At 41.4% G+C, this 20,000-nt stretch overlaps 2 protein-coding genes across 3 annotated transcripts in view; both read right to left on the bottom strand.

Annotated features, from left to right (window-relative positions):
- Positions 1–7,131, bottom strand: part of schip1 (schwannomin interacting protein 1) — a 231,140-nt gene extending 224,009 nt beyond the window's left edge. Inside the window, exons 1-2 of the mRNA XM_052078657.1 lie at positions 6,970–7,131; positions 6,780–6,870 (exon numbers count right to left, since the gene is read on the bottom strand). Of these exons, the coding sequence (XP_051934617.1) occupies positions 6,780–6,870; positions 6,970–6,992 (114 nt within the window). The 5' untranslated portion in view covers positions 6,993–7,131. The remainder of the gene's footprint in view (positions 1–6,779; positions 6,871–6,969) is intronic.
- A 1,399-nt stretch (positions 7,132–8,530) lies between these two features.
- mfsd1 (major facilitator superfamily domain containing 1) lies at positions 8,531–19,257 on the bottom strand. Of its 2 annotated transcripts, XM_052078670.1 has the most exons (17): positions 19,044–19,257; positions 18,850–18,902; positions 18,185–18,297; positions 18,072–18,114; positions 17,915–17,982; positions 16,974–17,082; positions 16,777–16,879; positions 15,459–15,557; positions 15,128–15,239; positions 14,108–14,164; positions 13,683–13,839; positions 13,318–13,415; positions 13,125–13,237; positions 12,990–13,037; positions 12,837–12,903; positions 10,050–10,155; positions 8,531–9,625 (listed from the first exon to the last, which is right to left on the bottom strand). In XM_052078670.1, exons 1-17 carry the CDS (start codon positions 19,216–19,218, stop codon positions 9,566–9,568), a joined length of 1,581 nt encoding a protein of 526 aa, XP_051934630.1. In that variant the 5' UTR covers positions 19,219–19,257; the 3' UTR covers positions 8,531–9,565. The 2 variants fall into 2 exon arrangements, with proteins under 2 accessions (XP_051934630.1, XP_051934629.1); XM_052078669.1 differs by lacking the exons at positions 8,531–9,625; positions 10,050–10,155 and adding an exon at positions 10,274–10,975.
- Positions 19,258–20,000: the final 743 nt, after the last annotated feature.

Here is a 20,000-nt window from a genome sequence, read left to right as displayed (position 1 = left end):
AACAAAAAGCAGAACCAAGCAACAACACTTTTGTGGGCCGAAGGCCCACCTTACCAGCCTTCCGCAGGAACTAGCTGATGAGCCGCCCGGAGGGCGGCGCACCAGCTAGTTCATTATAACGCAGCAACATGGATGCTATTTGTAAGGCCGCCAGTGGCGTCAATGAGTTAACATTAAGATATCAGACTTTAAAGCAAAGCTATATTGTTGTTTTAAAAAACAGAAGTAATTGCCTTTGTTTTAGGTTTAGTTTGATAGAATAGTTTAACAGGGAGTAAAATGTAACAGCTTGAAGCCTTGTTTTGGAAGATCTGTTCATAGTAACAAACTGCTGCTTGTTAAGTGGGCTGGAGTCAGCTGGGAAATGCTCCAGCCCACCAATGAGAATACTGTTCTGAATATTGTAACCAGTAAATTTATATTATGGAGCTTAACATCTGCAGTGGGAATGAGTGCAACTGTTTAAAAACTACAACAACAAAAAGAAACCCAATTTAAAAAAAAATTGAGCTCAAAACTACATAAACAAAAAAAAAAAGTTTTCTCGATCCAGATGTTCAATTAAACATCGGCGTCCATGATAAATTGTCTAAAGTTGGCTCTTATTTTCATCTGAATCGAGATTTATCTCATCCAACATCATTCATTACGAATTCAGCACGGCACTACTACATCTTCATGACAAGATAATAGAATTTTTAATTCGAACTGCAATATTTCAAAAGTGAACTATCACATATTAAAAGTTACATCGGAGGCAGAGTCGCTCGTCTTATTTTGCAGATGCCTTCATGATTGTCCTGCGGCATCTGAGTGTTTACAACCGGCCATAAAGCGCGGGTCACCGCAGAGGATGAAAAACACTTCAAAGTTGAACGTGAGCAAAAAGGAGCGGGGTGGCTGAGGCTGATGACAGGAGAACCGCAATAGTTCAAATCGATAGAATGATTGCATGGAACATCGAAATGAACATCACATTACCCTGCTAGGCGGATGCGTGGCAACAACAACATCACATTATTTTCAAAATCTTAAAAAAAAGAAAAGGCGATCGATACGCTTTGCGGCACGGACAGTACTTTCCTAATGAAAAAATTGTGGATGCATTCCTAAAATCGTTTGTAGGAGTACTTGTGTTATTCACATTCATGACTACAAATCCATGCGCATTTTCTTCCACTAACATGCACCTGACTTCATGGTAACACACACGGGCAGGTCAGCATGTTTACGCATACACACACACGCACGCACGCACGCACACACACACACACAACATTCAACACGCACATCAATCTCCCTTCGTTGGACTGGCAGCGTGAAACATCTGCATTGGTCTAATATCTGGTGAGCTGCAGCTGGAAACACAAGGAGGTGAGTGATAAGGAGAAGCCGCAACTGTCGAGATGCACATTGAACCTGAATTAGCGAAAATCAATATCCTTTAAAATGAACAAATAACCCCCAATTTTTTTTCACTTTTTAATTGCTTGAAAATAATAAATTGGGTCTGTCAACTGTGGGATTAAACAGCCGCGTAAATGTTTTATTTGCCTGTTACATTTCTTTTTTTTTTTTGTTTTTCTGGTCTTTGTGGGAAATTATTATTATTATTTTTTTTTTTTACACTGAGCTCTGCTGTGGGAAGTCAAAGCAAGCAGTCAATTGTAGCGCACACTAGCCGGGTAGTTGAGATGACAAGAGTCACCCCTCCAAGTAACTCATTAGAGATGTGCAAATGCCTGCTGGATTGCACACACTTGCCAGTGACAACCGCACTGACCGGTTAGATACCAACCATTGTTATGCATTCACTTGCTGGCAGTGGCGTTTTCTGCTGTGTTCAATACATGCAGCCACATGGAAGGGGTGGCACATTGCGCTACGCCCGTCTCCCCCAAAGGCTTCGTGGAATGCTTTATCATTGGCATTTGTATAGAAAATGGGCACCCTCTTGTGGAGACATTATGTTATTATGTTGTTCAAAGATCGGCGGCACGGTGATCGACTGGTTAGCACGTCCGCCTCACAGTGAGGAGGTGCGGGGTTCGATTCCAGCTCCGGCCTTCCTGTGTGGAGTTTGAATGTTCTGCTCGTGACTCCGTGGGTTTTCTCCGGGTACTCCTCCCACATTCCAAAACTGTGCATGGCAGGTTAATGGAGCACTCTAAATTTTCCCTAGGTGTGATTGCGAGCGCGAATGATTATTCGTCTGTGTGTGCCCCGCAATTGGCTGGTAACCAGTTCAAGGGTTTACCCAGCCTACCGCTCGAAAATGGCTGGCCTAGGCTCCAGCACGCCCGCAACCCTCGTGAGGATTCAGGGGTTTCAGATAATGGATGGATGGATGTTCAAAGATCTCTGTATTTGAGGGAGGAGCTAAGATTAACGTGTTATAGGTTGAGCTTGACCAAGAGTGTCATTCTTTGGGGGCAGTGGTTGATGTATGACACAAGGCCGTCCCCTCCAAAACAGTTCAAAGGGTGTATAGTTCGTTATCCTTACGATATTTTTAATTAAAACATTGTCAGAGATGTTTTAAGATGCCTATGTGTTCTGAAGATATGGGGGGTGGGGGGGACACTTGTCTTTGGTAACGTGCAAGTGTGAATTGTTCCTTCTCATAAGACTTGCCAAATTGAGAAAGGGTGATAAAAGGATCTTAAAGTTACCCAAAATCACAAGCCGATTATCATATTTCCCCACATTCATTTCAAAGCCTTGTCATTAAGACCTTTTGACAGCAACAAATTATTTTACACTAGAGGCTCTATTTTTATGAGCGACATAAATCCGATGCGGTGTGTGGCATATCTCTGCGAGGGGGCAAATTAGTCAAAGCTGACTTCTATTAAAAGAAATCAAGATGGCTCCTTTTGTAGCCTTTAAATGCATGGTGACACGGTGTCGACATGGGAGAAGCATATCTGAGCCTTGTGCTGGTACAAAAATCAGGATAGGCCCACATTTGCGTACTAGTTCATGATGAAAATAGAGCTCTTTGTCTTCAATTGTAAGCTAAATTACAAATTGCTGCTAAATAAGCCAATTTTATGAAGTATTACTTTGCACACTAGACTATTCATGAGACGTTCCAAATGACGTAATGACAGAAAAGTCTAAAGTTAATAAGTTACATTTCGAATTACAGTTGATCTCCACTAAAAGTTCTTCATTCACAATTCATCTAATTGTAACTCCCCTTAAATAAATACTGTGGAACTAAAATATTTTGTTGTAGTTGTGCTAACCAGAACATTACACAGCTCCGTGTGACCGTCCTTTAACAGGGGCAAATACTTAAAAAGAGGTTTTGTGGGGAGACACACATTTCTAAAGCAAGGTAAGGACCTGGAGAAGAAGAAAGACATCTATGAGGCGAGCAGAGCGAGATCATGATCACCAAGTGGAGAAAAATGCAAAATGGAGCACTTGAGATTATTCCCTCTGTGATGATGTACTGGGAGAGAGAGGGGCTCTGGCTAAGACACGGTGAAGGAGGGGAGGAGATGAAAGCGCGTTCTCACAGACACACACGCACAAGTTCGCTCGCTTCCATCACGGTGAGATTTTTTTTTCTTCAGCGATCAAATCGCAAGCCCAATCATTAGGCGTGTTCACACGGCAACTTTTACTCAGGTGTAGCATCGGGGCTGCCCCCTGTAGAGCGTTCACACGTACAAAGTTATACCTGTGTAGCCCCTGAAAACAGCTTAAACCGGAGCAAATTTAACCCTGCTCAGGAGGTGGTTTAAAAAGTTACTCTGGAGTAAATGCTAATTTGCGGGGCAGCACCGATATAAAATGGGACGTGTGAACGCGACAGGGCTAAACTCGCTACGCGTGAAAAGAGTTGATTACATACGGATACTGCATAAATTGCATCTTGGGTAGTTTGCACTTCTTTCCTTTCTCTCTCTCATCCTTTCATCATATGATAAAACCTCCCAAAATTTAGGTCGTTTATTATTATTATTATTATAATGTTTTACATTTGGCGCGTTTTGGCTGCCGCTGCACAACCCGTATTGTTTTGTGTTTTTTATTATTGTAAAGTGTCCTTGGGTGTCTTGAAAGGCGTTTATAAATAAAATGTATTATTATTATTATTTTGTTTTTGGCAGAAAACTGCAGCTGTACCTTCCGCTGCCTTGTCTCCTTTTATCTCTTTGATGAAAATGTGCAGTCGATCTGCGCACTAGGGGTCAGCCGTGATGTCACTGGAAAACTTACAGCCAAACATAAAACGGCTAACAGGCAACTGAGCTTGAAAATCTGCAAGACAGAACTTGCCTTTCATGATTCACGAGCATCTGGAAAAGAAGCAGGTTGAGGCTGTTTCCATTTTTGACGAAGAGGGCCATCTCTGTGAGCTATTTGGCTAGTTAGCTGCTAACATTAGCCAGCTGCGTTACAGCAATAAAATTATACTTTCCATTTGGATGGACGACTTTTCTTACCAGGCAAGCGAAATGCACAAGGCAAGCCAATGTCCTAACTCAAAATCTTCAACATGTCATAATAACAAGCGGGAAAAGTGGCAGACTTGGTTCGGTGCAAGGCGATTTGCAATTGTCAGTGCCCAGATCGTTCAATGTTTGTTCTGCTATGTTCATTCGGGTTTCGTCGGTTCTTAGATTTGATTGACACCGTCACGGACACGTGCATTTAACAGTACTGTCGATGACATGGCAAGGAGCAGATTTAAATATGATGCCACGCACTAAACAAAAATGCGATATACATCTCATTAGGATGTGAAAATATTACCGGCGGTACGGACATATCAGACACTTGAGAAAAATGATATCCTCCCCGTCGTAAACTATCCTCCTACTTCGATCACAGCATCTGTGATTCCAGGCTGAGGCGCGAGCAGATGTTCTGATTAAGACTGTAGCATGCTGGGACACTCCGATCAGGAGCGACCTCATGCCGGATCGTGATGGATGACTTCATCATTTCGCCTACAAGTGCTGCGTCAACAATGCCACCTGCACTGTGTATTTCATGCCGAACCCCATTACGGAAAGAGCTAAAGAAAAAGTGGCCCACCCCCGTCTCGCTGTGGCGTGCTGCTTAAATAAGCTCTGTGTAAAATGCTCAACAGCACCAGCCCATTGGCCGTTAAAAATTGCGCGGTCCCATTGATTATGGGGTAATAGCTGGACAGATGAACGTGCCTCTCAGCGGTAGGGTGGGGCGGGGGATGAAGAAGGATGAACCTGAATCACTCTCACAGTCACCGGCAAGTGGAGCGGCCTCTCTATCCACTAAACTGCATTTCTATATCCTCAGTCATATTTCACACGCCGATTACTGCTTAGAGTGCTTTCTCCAGGCGGCCAGAAAGTGTCCTCCACGGAGGTGAACTCCTCCTGAGGAGATAAGCTGCGTCAATTTGGGGGAAATGTCATTTTTGGGGATAATGAAACTCTACTGTCAGGTAGAGTAGTAGGAATGGATTGGAGCAGGTCTCAAAGGGGAGGAGGAAAAAAAATTGCAAGTTTAAGCAGCGGCATCCATGCGTGCGCACGTATGTGTGTCGGTGCACATGTGTGTATGTCGCATCCATTGTAATATATTGGCGTGTGAGGTGGAAAGCCGTGAAGGAACAGCGTTCGCACTGCTCGCAAAGCTCAAGGTGCTCAGCCGCCAATAATGTGCAAAAGTACATCGTAGGCATCAAATATTTAGCAGCTAGCTGGTGAACTTGTGCACCTCAGCGCCTGCGGGAAGCATATGGCACATGACTGGGGCTAAAACAATAGATACATTGTCAACTCTTGTAAAAGTCTTTTTTTTTCAGAAAGTAAGAAAAAGGTGAATCAAATAATAATGATGCTTTATGCCTAAATCATTTCTTTTCGGTTCAACTTTAATGATCTGTTTCACGAAGGATGGAGCCGATTTTAGCAGAGGTGGCCAGCATCCTGAGAACATTTTTTTTTGTCAAACTGTGACTCAGGCCATTATTTTAAGAGGTTGGCAACATGTTATGATATGCTATAAATGAATGACATACTGTATATCCCGTCCTTAATTACAAAAAAAGGTCAATTTCTGGACCCGAATTGTCACATTGAGCTCCAGTGTAAATGTTCGACAAATGTTTTTGAGGTTGAAACAGTGTCTGGAGTACAAAATCAGTGTCTTTTAGGGTAGCGCACACCTCCAAAATGCACCACGTTGAACTTTTGAGAACAGTGTAGTATACCTTTCAATATATAAAGAAACAAACTGGTGCCTTGAAGGGAAGATTTCTCCCCTATATCCACTGATGCACTTTAAGAACAGTGTGGTTTAATGTTCCAAAACAAAAATCTGGATGAAGGAGTAGCTTTAAAAGGATTAAAGGTGTTGCCATGGCAAATTTTAAATAAATAAAAAAACCTCTGCCAGCCTATACCGATAAAAGCAAACTGAATCCATCCATTTGAGCAACAGGGAGGCGAAATCCTCCGCAATTAAAGTTGCATGTTGGCTTCGAGAGGACCTGATAATGTTGTGCAAATGGCTCCACTCAACTTCGTCTATCTCTGCTGCTTTTTATTCTAATCAATGAGCCTCATGTCGTCTGATCAACTTCCTGCTCCCATTAAAAGCCCAGAAAGTGGATTACATCATTGCTTGTGCCATTCGCAGAGCTGGAGAGAGAGAGTGTGTGAGGAGGAAAAGGAGAAGATCCACCCACACAAACATTTTCTGTTGCATGAATCCAACCCACGCTGAGACTGACGCTCCAATAGAAAGGGGGGAGGAAAAAAGAAATCTCTCACCTGGTTATTGATGCGAAGAGCAAGGTGTCTCCGCTCCCGAGCCACGCTACTCCCGCCGCGCATCCTCGCCTCCTCCCCCGGATGCATGCCTCTGCAAGGACAGCGCTCAAGTTACCGCTTTCACCGCGCAGATGCGTGATCGCATCCACGCAGAGCGGGGCGCAATAGGAAGCGGCGGAGTGACACCAACCTGTGCGTGGAGTTCCTCAGCATGGCGCTGTCCCTCTCTTTCACTTTTTCTCGCTCGCGGTTTCCCCTTCTTTCTGCAGCCACGCACGGATCAAGTGGACACTTGGAGAGTGGAGCAGCCGGAGAGATGACCTGACTTGGTTTGGAGGGGGGTGGGTGGGTTATGTTGGTGGTGGAAGGAGGTAGGGGTGGGGGGTGGTCCTCACAGCCAATGGGATGCTGAGTGTGCGTGCGCTTTTTTTTTTTATACAACGTGTCACTGCATGTATTAGTGTGCGCGTTGGAATTGCATGCTTTGGAAAATGCGCCAAAAAAAAGTGGGGGGTGAACGTGCACGGGGTCATGAATGAAACACCTGACATTCAGAAGAGAAGCGCAGAAATTGTGAGTCGAGCCAATAAAAAAACGGATGCCAAAATTCTGCAGAATGAATTGAGATTGGGAAAACATCCACTTTAGATGACATTCTGCAACAGGTCAGGTAGTTAAAAAAAAAAAACATGAGCCATGAATCTCCGTCAATTTGAATTTTGTCGAAGGCGTTATTTCAGCATGAGGAAAATACATTTCAGAATTAAGGGCACTTCCTACTTCATTTCTATGTTAAGAATAATATTGTTTGTTCATTCTATAATGTTCAAATTTCTTCAGATGGTGAATTGTGGATTTTCCTTCGCTGTAATTTAGCTAATCAAAATGTGTGATGGCTGAGCTACCTTTTGAATTAAACTTCTAAAGTTCTTTCCTCATCACTTTCCCATTTAAAGGAACAGTTACACTAGATTTTCAAACCTATTGGACTCTTCATAGTTGATCACAATAAACTCTGCGTTGCCGACTTGCAAGTTGGTCTAATTTACACATAAAAAGGGAATTAATTAGTCTACAAGTTTTTTTTTGTTCCTAAATGCCGCAAAAATGTGACGAAAAGTTAACAATTGTGTAGTAGAAGTAAAATAGAGTAAAATCACTCACCCTTTGAAGACAACCGAGATGCTAAGAAAGGGAATAGAAAGATGTTTAACATTATACTTACTTTTAATTAATCGTCTCGTTGATTGGGAATGGGGGTTTTTTTCTGTCAAAAATTGGCATCGGCCTCAAAAAATCTGTATCAGTTGGACCCCAATCTTGGACCTTTGATACATTGAACAAAAAAATCATTAGTGGGTCTTTAAGATTTGCATTTGAATATATTTGCTTTTAATGCTCAGGGAACTGAAATCGCAACCTCTGAGGTTCCATCCACTTAAGTACAGTGTACACGTGTTTGACTCAGGACAATTAACCCCCCGCTCACCCCCACACACACACCGCCACCACCAACTCCATGGTAACTACCACATTACCTTTTCACTACAGGTCAGTTAGTGCATGTGCTCATTGTTTCATTTGGGGCAATGTGGGAACATTATCAGACTCACTCAAACATAACACACAGCTTTTTAATGGCTCATGATTTTTCCTCTCCAATTCTGTCAATCCAATTTGTCTCGGGCATCGCACACAGACCCCCCGCCCCCACCCTCCCCCCAAAAAACCCACGTATATAGTTCTATAACTGTCATGGGAACACCTTTAATGGTTGAAACAACAACTCCTTACACCTCTAATGATTTTATTTTGGTGTGAAAAAGCAGTAACACTCATAGGAAAGACAAGTGAGACCAGCTCGGTCACTTTGGGGTCTTGGTTCTCTTGTGGTACCTTTAAAAGTACACTTTTGAACACTTATAAATGGCCCTGAAAAAGGTGCATTGCACTGCAGCAATTTTGGGACCTTTGGGGACACTCAACTGGCCACAGGAAAACTCCAGGGAGTACAAGTAACTAAAAGTTGGTTTAACTTTTGCTGCAAATGCAGCTTTAGTGTCTAATACTTCTAATCTTGAGGGCTACATTAGTGTAGCTCATTCCTTGAGGAGAGCAACTGATTCATTCCTCCTATATCCCCATTTCTGATGAGTGCAAGAATAACTTTAGGTCACAACTCTGGACTGTTAACAAGCTATTTCTCTCGGTTTTATTTTATCTCTACTAGTGAATAATCAACAACAAAAGTCTGATTCATCCTATTTAGCACATAGGAGATAAGTGATTCAACGCACCCATTTCATGGACTATAAAAGTGCCGAGTGTGCTGAGTAGCACCACCGAGCGCCGGGACACTACACGAGGTTGTGGATTCAAATAAATGAACAAAACAATTTCTGCGCTGAAATATGAGAGTTGGGGCCTTCTGTACTTGAGTCTTGATGGTCTACATTTTGTCTCGAGACACCGCATTGAGCGTTACTGTGTTCTGTGAGGTTGCACTGGTTTTAAAAAAAATGCAGCACAACAGCCTCTGTGCTCTGTGTCCCAAACAAATTAATTGAAACCAAACAGAGGGGTGGGGAAGGAGAATACGTGTCCACTCAGAAGGAAAACAATCACCCGTGTGAAGGTTGAAAGTGGCTTGGTGCTACGAACGTAATGTCTACAAGTTCAGAAGGCGGTAAACATGCTCTTTCGTTCTCCCATTTCTTATTGTCATTGCATACTTGTCTGGAGTCACATCGCTAAAGTGCCAGAGGAGTGCAGCCGAATGAAGGGCATCACTTCAGAACACTCCTGTGGGCAAGCGATGACAGATGGCCGGAGCAGTGGTGTGGCAGCTGAGAGAGCAGAGAGGAAAGAGCAGGAGAAGATCTCATTTGGAGCCGTGGAGGTGGTGATGGATAAACAAATACATCAGCGGGGCATCAAAATCAATCCTTCTGGCTCACAATCAAGACCTGAAGTAGCACATTATAGATTTAATGAATTACAGCCAAACCCCTCAACTCGAATGAGCAATTTCTGAAACAAATATGCCTCTTAAGTCGTAAACATACATTGTATAAATGAGAGGTGCAACGATTAATCGATATCGAATCAAAAGTCAAATGAATCAATGATTATGACAATCGATTAATCGTTTCGAGACCTTGAGTAAAAAGTTGGAAGAAAATATTGCCGTCTACTTAAGGTCCTCAATTGTAATAAACTGTTTTGCATATGACCGACTAAATGTCTATGAAGTGATTGTGTGCATGTTACCTGTGCTCCAAACCTGGAGAGATGGCAGTTGCGCAAGCCAAATGCAGACATAGGTGACAATCTCGCCACGTCGCCCTCTGTCAGCTGACTGGGCCGCCGTGTGTTCCTACACCAACAACACAATTAAGCCTTCCAGCAGCTCCACAAACACAACTTCACACACTGCCTGTGGAGAACAATATACAAATTGACTGCGTTGTTCAGAAATCTGTTTATTCAATTCATTATTTTACTTGGTTTCACAAAACCAACCCATGATTGCTCAAGTGGTTTGTAGAGCGTTTCACACTACTACTTGGCTGTAGTGCATCAATCATTTCCACACAGATCAGTCATATTTTTCATGCAGCTCACTATTTGAACTTAGTGAATAAACGGTCCTCAAAAGGACACATTCATAAAACTTTAAAAAAAATACAAAATACAACAATATGAATGCAAAAAAAAATATACAGGAATCAATCCCCAAAGCCAGTGAGGAGCAGATAACATAATTACATGACGACTAAGACTTCAATTAAAGAGCAATGCCCCTTTAAAACAGCCACGATTACCATTTTGTAGTGCGTATGATTAAAATATCAAGTCCCTCTGGTCCCTTGGAGAGAATCCAGGATCCTCATATATATAAATCCACTTTAAAAAAAGGACTCTTCACAGGATAAGGTAATTACATATCTTGGGTTGCAAAGCTCCTCTCCATTCCAAGACTGAAAAAGCTTTCAAATGTTCAATTCCTTCTTCAATAGAAGCCCCCCCCCCAAAAAAAAACAACATTACATCCAGATACTCAGTTGATGGCAGTAGTGAGTCACAAGTCCCGCAGTCCTGACCCCACGGCTCATTGACTGACAGCTGAGGGGTGGACAGTACGGCCTTCTGCCTCTGTACGCCCAGGACCGTGTGCAATCCCTCATCATCATCATCTGGAAGAGAGCAATTACAGCATTGGGGGCACATTACTCAGACAGATGGTGGTGGACATCAATTATAAACTTATTTGACCCACTAAAACGACTCGTGTCATGTTACATGAACAAGCGCCAAGTGCTGAAAGCTTTCTTCTGACATGACTAACATTGTCATGAGTCTGATTGTCTCAGCGACCGCTTTTTAAAAAGGGAAATGACTGAAGCATTGTTGATCTCCTATTAAAAACATGAATTTATAGTTTAATTTTTCAGTCAGTCCTCCAGATCTTACCATTGTTAGTCATAAGAAATTGCATGGGACTTTGTTATCATTTAATTAAAACCTCTTAAATTACTTTATGACCAGAACACCAGGGTTTACTTCCATTATCACAGTAGTTTCATTTGAACAGTAGGTCTTAACCTGGGTTCAATTGAACCCTAGTGGTTCGGTGAATCGGTCGGGTTCGACGGCGCTTCTGCCATACAATTAAATTTAAAAAAATACTTATGTCTTGAAATGTTATTTACTTTTGCTCCTGTGTTTAATACATTTATTTTCTAATGTCTTGAATTTGTAAAAAATCATTTTTTTTTATTTTTCACTCATGAAGGGTTGGGTGTATGTGCTTGTGAACTGGTTGGGTTCGGTACCTGAAACATGGTTGAAAACCACTGCATTGGCATGAATGAAAATATTGCATTTTAGCAAGTTAAAAGTCTCCAGACTTCTGAATGAGTCTTTATGTGCTTGGGTAGGTGCTGCCTGACAACGATATTTAACAATACTGTACCATATTTTCCACACTAAAAGGTGCACTGGATGATGAGGCGCACCTTCAATGAATGGCATACTTTGTAATTATTTTCATATATCAGACGCATCCACTAGATGGCGCTACACTCAAAAAATGCCAAAAGAACACGACACTACACCCTGATTTATATAGCGACGATCAGGTGTCAGTAAAACATATTTAATAAAGCAAGACAGTTCACTTAGCCAACAGCAAGTTATAACATTGACTTAACATTGAACTCTCTTGCCGCTGCTCTATTTCCGTGTTCAACTGCGTAACCGATCGCCTTAAGTTTGAACTGTGTGTTGTAAGCATATTTCTAGCAAGGAGCCATTTTAGGGTTGACATATTATCGTAATGATCACACACAAGGCACATCAGATTTTAAGGCACGCTGTGAGCTTTTAAGAAAATGGAAGATTTTTAGGTGTGCCTTTTAGTGCGGAAAATACGGTAGTGGATAACTACAAAACACCACATTCGGTGGCCGTTCTAATATTTTGGTTACCTTTATCTGAGGGAAACTTTACATGAGTGGGTAATGCCAGCTTTGTAAAGATTATTCAGTCCTGTATATGTGCAATCCATGTCCGCATTTAGCAAAGCAACAGCACTCGGGGCAACTTGTCTCCAATTTCTTTTTTTCTTTTAACCACAAAATGTCACTGCATAGTATGTGCAGGCTGAATTTGTGTTTACATATATCATATCGTATTTGGAAAAATAAATCATGTAAATGTTTTTCCCCCACCAGTTTGGCTTCAAACAATCACGTCAAAACGTTGTCTTGCTCACTATTACAACATACACAGAAATGTGTTTATCGGATTTAGTCGCGTGATCTCCCACATATAGGGTTAAGATCTCATTGCACGGGTGAACCTAATAAAGTGGCTGGTGAGGGTAGACATGCCAGGAAAGTAAACAGTCGATTCAGCTCTGGGTAAGCAATTCTCAGAAGAGGCAAAAATATGTGTGCCACTTGCTTAGATGAGTGGGTTGTTCATTACGTTTATAAGACGCCTGTGAGTGGGCGGAAAAGCAACAGCAGCGGGTGAAGAGCAGCTGCTACTCACTCAGCTTCTGAAGTAGCTTCTTTCAGGAGTTTGGCTCTGGCTGCAGCTGACCGGTTCAAATCACCTCCTGGAGGGAGAGAAACAGGAGGGAAGTGATTAAGGCCGGGGGATAGAAAGGCGTGCTTCACTACCACGGTTAAAATATTCTCTTACCTCTTAGATAATCCACAAAGTAAAGCATCACCACCGCCACCAGTGCAACTGCAAGACAAGAGAGCACAAATGTGGAAAAGGCTGTCAATCATGAACAAAAGGTTTTCATAACGGAAAAATAGAAAAGAGACTGACTGCAGATGCAGGAACAGAAAAAGACTTGGAGAAATAGGTATCCTCTGCTGTCGAGGATGGCTCCTGCTGCCATGGCGATGAGAGCTAATCCAAGGTTTTGGACAGACTGCATGCTATAGGGAGGAACATTACCATTAATGAAACACAATCAGCAAGAGTTCATTAGAGAGAAATTAAGTAGATGGGTTCCTACAAGCCATAAGCTGTTCCCAGCTGGTGCTCAGGTACCACAAAGGCCACCATTGGCCAAAGTGCGCATGCCAAGAGGGAGTAGGACAACCCCAGCAGTGACTGGAAGACACACGGGTGCGAGATTATACACTGAATGCTGTAAATAATGTTTGAGATAAAATATGTATCATGTTATTGAATAAAACTGCATTTGTTACGGCAGAGGGGAGTCAATTTTTTTTTAATTGATACTGTAAAAAAAAAAAATGTATATATATATATATATATATATATATATATATATATATATATATATATAATATAATTTCCATTGGTCCATTACCGCGTGAAAAAACACATTTGCGTTCAAAACATTTCACAGGTTACCATGCCAATCCAGGGGGTCCAGAAGGTAAAGGCCAGCATCATGTGAGAGGCCAGCGTGGTGCACACAGCGCACATCACCCAAATCACATTCCTCCCAATCTTGTCCACCACAAAGCCCAAAACGGGAGACGCCGGCGCCGAGATGATGTAAACGATGCTGAGGGATTCAGGAGTCGGAAGGGTACAAGGAAATGAGTTGAAAAAAAATAAACAACTGAGGTCATTCGAGTGCCAAAATGTGCACACCCTGTTATAAATGGGGATCACAAAACCTGCTATAGGTACAGGGCTATGTCGACTGTTTATAGACACAGTAAATAGAAAGAAAAAAATATTTGTAGGGAGGAAGAAACTGTACAATCAGAAAAATTGTGCATGTGCAAATGAAATATGGTTAGGTGCAAACATTGTCTAATGTGAATTACCTGTTGACAGCTCTCGCTTCAGCAGGGGAAAAGTCAAACTTCTCGATGAAAAAGACCCTGGAGGAAAAAGGAGGCAACATGACCTCGTTGCTCAGCATTTGCACTTACAACATACGCGGCTTTCCCTCTGGCATCCATCATTTTGCCTCCCATTTGTACAACAACTAAATGACGACTTGCTTTGGGAGCACAGTACAGTGGAGTGAAGAAGCTACATCAGTCGCTAAATGATTTGAGACCGTCTTTCAAGTTGTGACGACATCAATTGATTTGTCTCACCGTCGACCCATTTTCAAAACCACTTTCGTTTCCGACGCTCACTGCCACCCCTCTGTGGCTTGATAGTCATGCAACATCCTGCCACAAAATCTGACTGCAGACATGGACATTGTGTGTATCTGACAAGGCCCTCTATTATACTCCCAGCGTGGCCTTCAAACATAAGGACGTCTTGTTTAGGAGTTGAATTCTCTTTCTCATTCACTCAAGGACAATAAATATGTTTTCAGGAGATGCCTACGATGCTCAGTGCTCCCCATAAGCAACTATTATTGTAAATTATCTGCGGCGTTACAGCATCGGTAAACTTAACAACAACTCTAATGAGACATAAAATGGTCTCATTCAAAATTCAGATGCACATTTCCTCAGACAAGCTCACAGCTCTCCTATTAGCAAGAGAAAAGTGGAAATTATAAGAACAACTTTGTGGCAAACCGACTGCACTCCAATTTATTTTTTAGGTTTAAGAATGCAATACTTCCAAAATTCGGATGTGCTCTGTCTGTTGCGGACCCATTCCTCCTAGCTTGTTGCCATCGCGGCAACTTGTTTATTTTGTTTTGTTTTTTATGTGGACTGGTGCTTACTGATTCCCAAATACAGAGTTCCCAAATATAGAGACCATTAATTTGCAGCCCCATTGACTTGAGACCAATTTCTGTAAATTCTGGGAGGACAAATAAATAAATAAAAGTGTTTGAAGTGATTCCTGGTTGAGTGAGGGGGTGTAATACTCACTGTCCCAGTCCAATAAAAGGGAAGATGGCCACATAGTAGCAGACACAAATGATGAAGATGATCCACAGGGGCAAGGGGAAGTCTTTCACATCCGTCAGTTGAATTACCTCACCTGACAGTCAAGATACAAACATGCATTGAAGCAGAGACTATTTTTTTTAAAGCCATCTAATTACATTACAGCAGTGTTTGTTTTTTTATACAGCACACATTCATTCAAGTCAGAAATATTGTAACTAAAAGCGGATGATGAAATAGCAACTTGTAGTCTGAAGCTTTTAACACTGGGGGTCAAAGGAGTCATTTATTAGCCAAAGTCAGAATGCTTTACCAGTTTTCCCCTGCTCCTTCTGGAGTATTTTCTCTGCTCTTTTGTCGAGGAATGCCAGGACCAGAGCACAGGTTAGCGAGAAAATGCAGGTTACAGCAGCTGAGGAGAGAAAACAGGATTAAACTCAAATATGGGAATGGTTGCAAATATTGATGGAAAACATTTCGGGCTGAATTTAGATCTTGACAGGAATTGTGATATTACTGTGCAAGGTCTAACCATAAAAAATATAAAAATATCGCTCACAAAGACAGGAAAGGACGCAAATTATTTTTTAAACTCATGGAGGCAGCAGTTCATCACCAAGCCACTGAAGCACACTTGTCAAATAGTGTGCAGATCTGTAAATGTGGTGCATGCAACAGACATCACTAAACACAATCTCCTCCTAAACGCGGGTAGGACACCCCAGACAAAAATTCTCTGCTCCGCCCAGCCCTGACGGAGGTATGAGTGCCTTAACTAAAGAGTTTTTTGTCGACGCGAACAGTCACTTGGGCTGTTGTTTTGTCTTGCATTCCGAGCAGAAATTCCATACAAGAGTGTGCTTCAGAACCCCACCGCTAGATAGCAGCAGCAAACTTGACATTTCGATGAGATTATCATGGATCAAAACAACGTAGCCAATTGTGAACGTGGCGGATATCTTAAGATTTACAGGCACCTTGTGATTGATCAAAGGGTTTGTCACTTTAAGTCTTCCATAGTTTTTGTTGTTCTACTTCTCCCTTTCAGTTTTGCTGCTTTAAATTGGGAATTTCTCCATTGTGAGCCAAATAAATGTTTTCTTATCTTATAAAAAGTGTCACAAAATAGAGTCACGTGCGCGCGCGCACACACACACAAACACAGGTGTGTGTTTTGACCATAGAGAGCGTTATATTTCATTTTGAAGTTGCTTTGTTTGCATAGTCATAAAACACAATATTCTGTGAGATGTGAAAGATCAGTCAGAATGCTCAAAATTTGCTGGCACTCAACAGGTTCCCTTTTTTTTTATGTCTGAAAAGGGTTTTGAAACAATAGAAATCAATTTTCACCACAATTGCTCAACATAACGTCACCAAACCCAAAGAACAAACCAACAAATTTGACAAAGGAGCCTGAGAAACTCCTTGATCACTTGTTTCTAAAAGCTGATGTTTTAAAAATAAGTACAAGTGAGGGTTCCTCTCACTGGTGTCATTCACATGTCCTGTTGCACTTTCAGTTCTCCTTCTGATCTGTTAGCCGATATTTCTTCAAGGGCCCATTGAAGGCTTGTGTAACTCTTGGGATATGAAACCCAAGCCTGAATTTTGTTATTTTGTTACTTTACCTATCATGAACGAGCAGCCTAGCGTGGTGTGACCCGGAGCACCAAGCAGAAGAGTCACTTTGCTGTATACCCAGCCCATGATGTTCATGTTCACCGTGCTGCCCTGCAGATCACGAGAGTGTATGCATTCACACATTGAGCTGCTTCTGAACACAACTTGAGCAGAAGTATTTTGTTTTGTTTTGGTTTTGTTTTACCAAGCGAGCCATGCTCAGCTGAAGACCAAACACCAGGTTGAGCTCCTTCCCTTTAAACCAGTTGACTGCATACGTGTTTTGGGCCACAGCCAGGGACTCCCCTCCAATTCTAGCCACAACAACAGAGTATAAAAAAAATACATTTCATCCACTTGGACAGCATCTAAATCGCAAATCATAATCACAATCGTAGCTCACTTTAAACTCTGAGCCACTCTATAAAAATGTATACATTATATTTAAAGTACATCTTTCCTGGGAGCATTTTATAGAGTATTGCATATGCATATAAAAATCATTAGCTCCCCACAAGATTAGTAATAATAAACTATAGTTATTCAAAAATAATGTTCTTTCATAGGCTAAGTAGAGTATAATCAAAAAGATATATCTATGTGGGAACAATGTGCATTTTCACAGTATAGGATTGATATATTCAATAAAATTAGTCTTTTAAGGAAAATAATTGCCTGCATTCATCTCTCACTTTGTACCAATTAAAAGCAACAAACCTAAATATGCAGTGTATCCTTCTTTAAAAAAAATCTATCCAACAAAGTACCACCTGAAAAAATAATTTGCTCCCCAAAGTACTACCATTATGACAAACAGCAATGTGGTGAACCTTCATGTTCATCAAAAACAAAGCCGAGGGTTTACGCTAAGTCACTGTAACATGATGCAGAGTTTGAACATTAGACATTTCGATAAACAAAGAAAAAAAAGTATACTTAAACAACAATTCAATTAAAATGTTCACACCAGTTGTTTAAAAAAAAAAAGGTAAATCATTTATTTTTCACATCTTTTCCTTTCGGCTTATCCCATTAGGGGTCGTCACAGTATGTTCTGTGTACATTATTTTCCGTTAAATTGCGTTTTATTTTCAGCCTTAGAAATCTTTATTTCAGTATAGTACACATAAATGATCATTTCCTCACCCAAATATAAAACGTCCAATTTCCATCAACCAAAAACGATTCACCAAAGCTCCAGTAGCAAATATGAGCTGTATGGATGAAAGCAACAACACAACATATTAAAATCTTCCCCAAAATATTGCCTGAGAATACAAGCTGGAAAATAACACAAACCTACCTGTCCAATACAAACAAACAGGGAAAAGATGATGGTTCCCAGCCTAATAAGGAAAAAAAAACATTTAGGAGTCATGTGGCTGAAAACTCCAACTTATTAAATGCTGATATTACCTGATGCCAAAGACTCTGTCAATGAGGAATCCCCCAAAGAAGCAGAGGATGACATTGGGCCACGAGTACCAGGCATATAGCTGCATGAACTTGGCCGTGTTCAAATTCAAATCCTTCACAAAACACAAGTAGATTGCTTTATTTATACATTTTCTAAGTTAAATACAAGTAATTTGTAGTCCTGTGATACTAATAGGTTTGATCAATTAGTTTGAATTAATTGCTCTAGACATGTAATTTATTTATTTTTAATATAAAATAGCTTTTTTAAGCAGCTTGCATAGTACCAAAAGAATCTTCACTGAAGTGTACTGCCTGCACCGACAACATGGCTGCAAACAGAAAGGCACTAGCAATAACTTCAAAAAAACAGTCAGTGTCAGCATGTTTTGGTCCAAGGTTGACCTTTTGGGCCATAAACTGAAAAAGGTCTGATTGGCCAAAACACGACACATTATCTCAACTATTTATTTGTACTTCCTCTTTTGAAAAGACAAACACTACCTACCCATCTATCCATACAGTACACAGTTGTACAGGTTATAGGTCACAATAGGTGGATAAGAAATTAAAAATGATTTGTCTTACACTCTTTGTTTTTATGTCACAAACAGGGGTGTGTAGATTTTTTTAAATTCAGTTGTATCTTTATGGGAAAAAAATACCTGAAGGACTTCAGTCTGAAGAGAAGCCGGGTTGTCATAACAGAAGTAGCTTCCTGGAATAAAATAAGCCCAAAAACACACAATTGGAACCTTTCACACGACACGAGTCTTGGGTGAAGCTGAAGGTTGTATTTCAGGAAACAAGAGTTTTTAAATAACCCCGACGCTCCACGTTGGCGCCTTTTCGTGCTTACCGAATCCGAGGAAACACATAAAAACCAAGACAACGACCCGGTGCAAGACGTGCGCCGGATCGCAGATGGCGGGCAGCGGTGTGCCGACATGGCCACTCTCCTCTACGCCGGGCAGAGAGTCCTCTTCCCCGGCATCCGCCGCCAGAAGCCCCCGGTCCTCCTCGATGTCCGCCATGTTTCGGATCCACCGAGGAAAGTTGACGGAAGTGAAAGAAGAGGCAAGTGATCCATCACGTGATCGGGCACATGCACGTCACGTGAAAACACGACACCGCCAGGAACCCGGAAAAAGCGATACAGGACAATGCATTTAGATTTTAATTCAAACAAAAGTTATTGTCATATACAAAATTAATTGTCACTTATAAAATTAAAAAAATATCACACACGCTAACTCATAAGAGGTGGCACGGTTATCCACTGGTTAGCATGTTTGCCTCACATTGCATGCAGAGGTGCAGAATTTGATTCAGGCTCCAGCCTTCCCTTGTGGAGTTTGTATGTTCTCCTCGGGTAATCATTTTTCCCCCCAACATTCCAAAATAGTTGTAATCGTGAGCGTGGATGGTTGTTCATCCATTTGTGCCCTACAATTTGTTGGCAACCAATTCAGGGTGTCCCACGCCTTCTGCCCGAAGACAGCTGGGATAGGCTCCAGCAAAGCGAAAGCTGATTAGAAAATAGATAGATGGATAAATATTTCATAAGGTGAACAATTGAATGAATATTGAAAAATATATTTAAACCACAAACCCTCTAAATAAGGCTGATGTTGAATATTTATGGGTTGGTGTGCCAGTTGCAGGTCACATCCTCATTTTATGGGGCCCAGAAGCAAATTATCTACTTTTGTTTTTTCTATTTCTTACAAAATGGGTTTGTCCTTTTAATTGTGTCATAAAATCTGCATCGGGTTCTCAACCTTTAACAGCCAGCTTGGTTTTTCATTGGGTGATA

This window comes from Hippocampus zosterae, chromosome 10, assembly GCF_025434085.1.
Source record: "Hippocampus zosterae strain Florida chromosome 10, ASM2543408v3, whole genome shotgun sequence".
NCBI lineage: Eukaryota > Metazoa > Chordata > Actinopteri > Syngnathiformes > Syngnathidae > Hippocampus > Hippocampus zosterae.
Note: the sequence above shows the minus strand (reverse complement) of the source record. Positions and strands in the feature narration are given on the sequence as shown.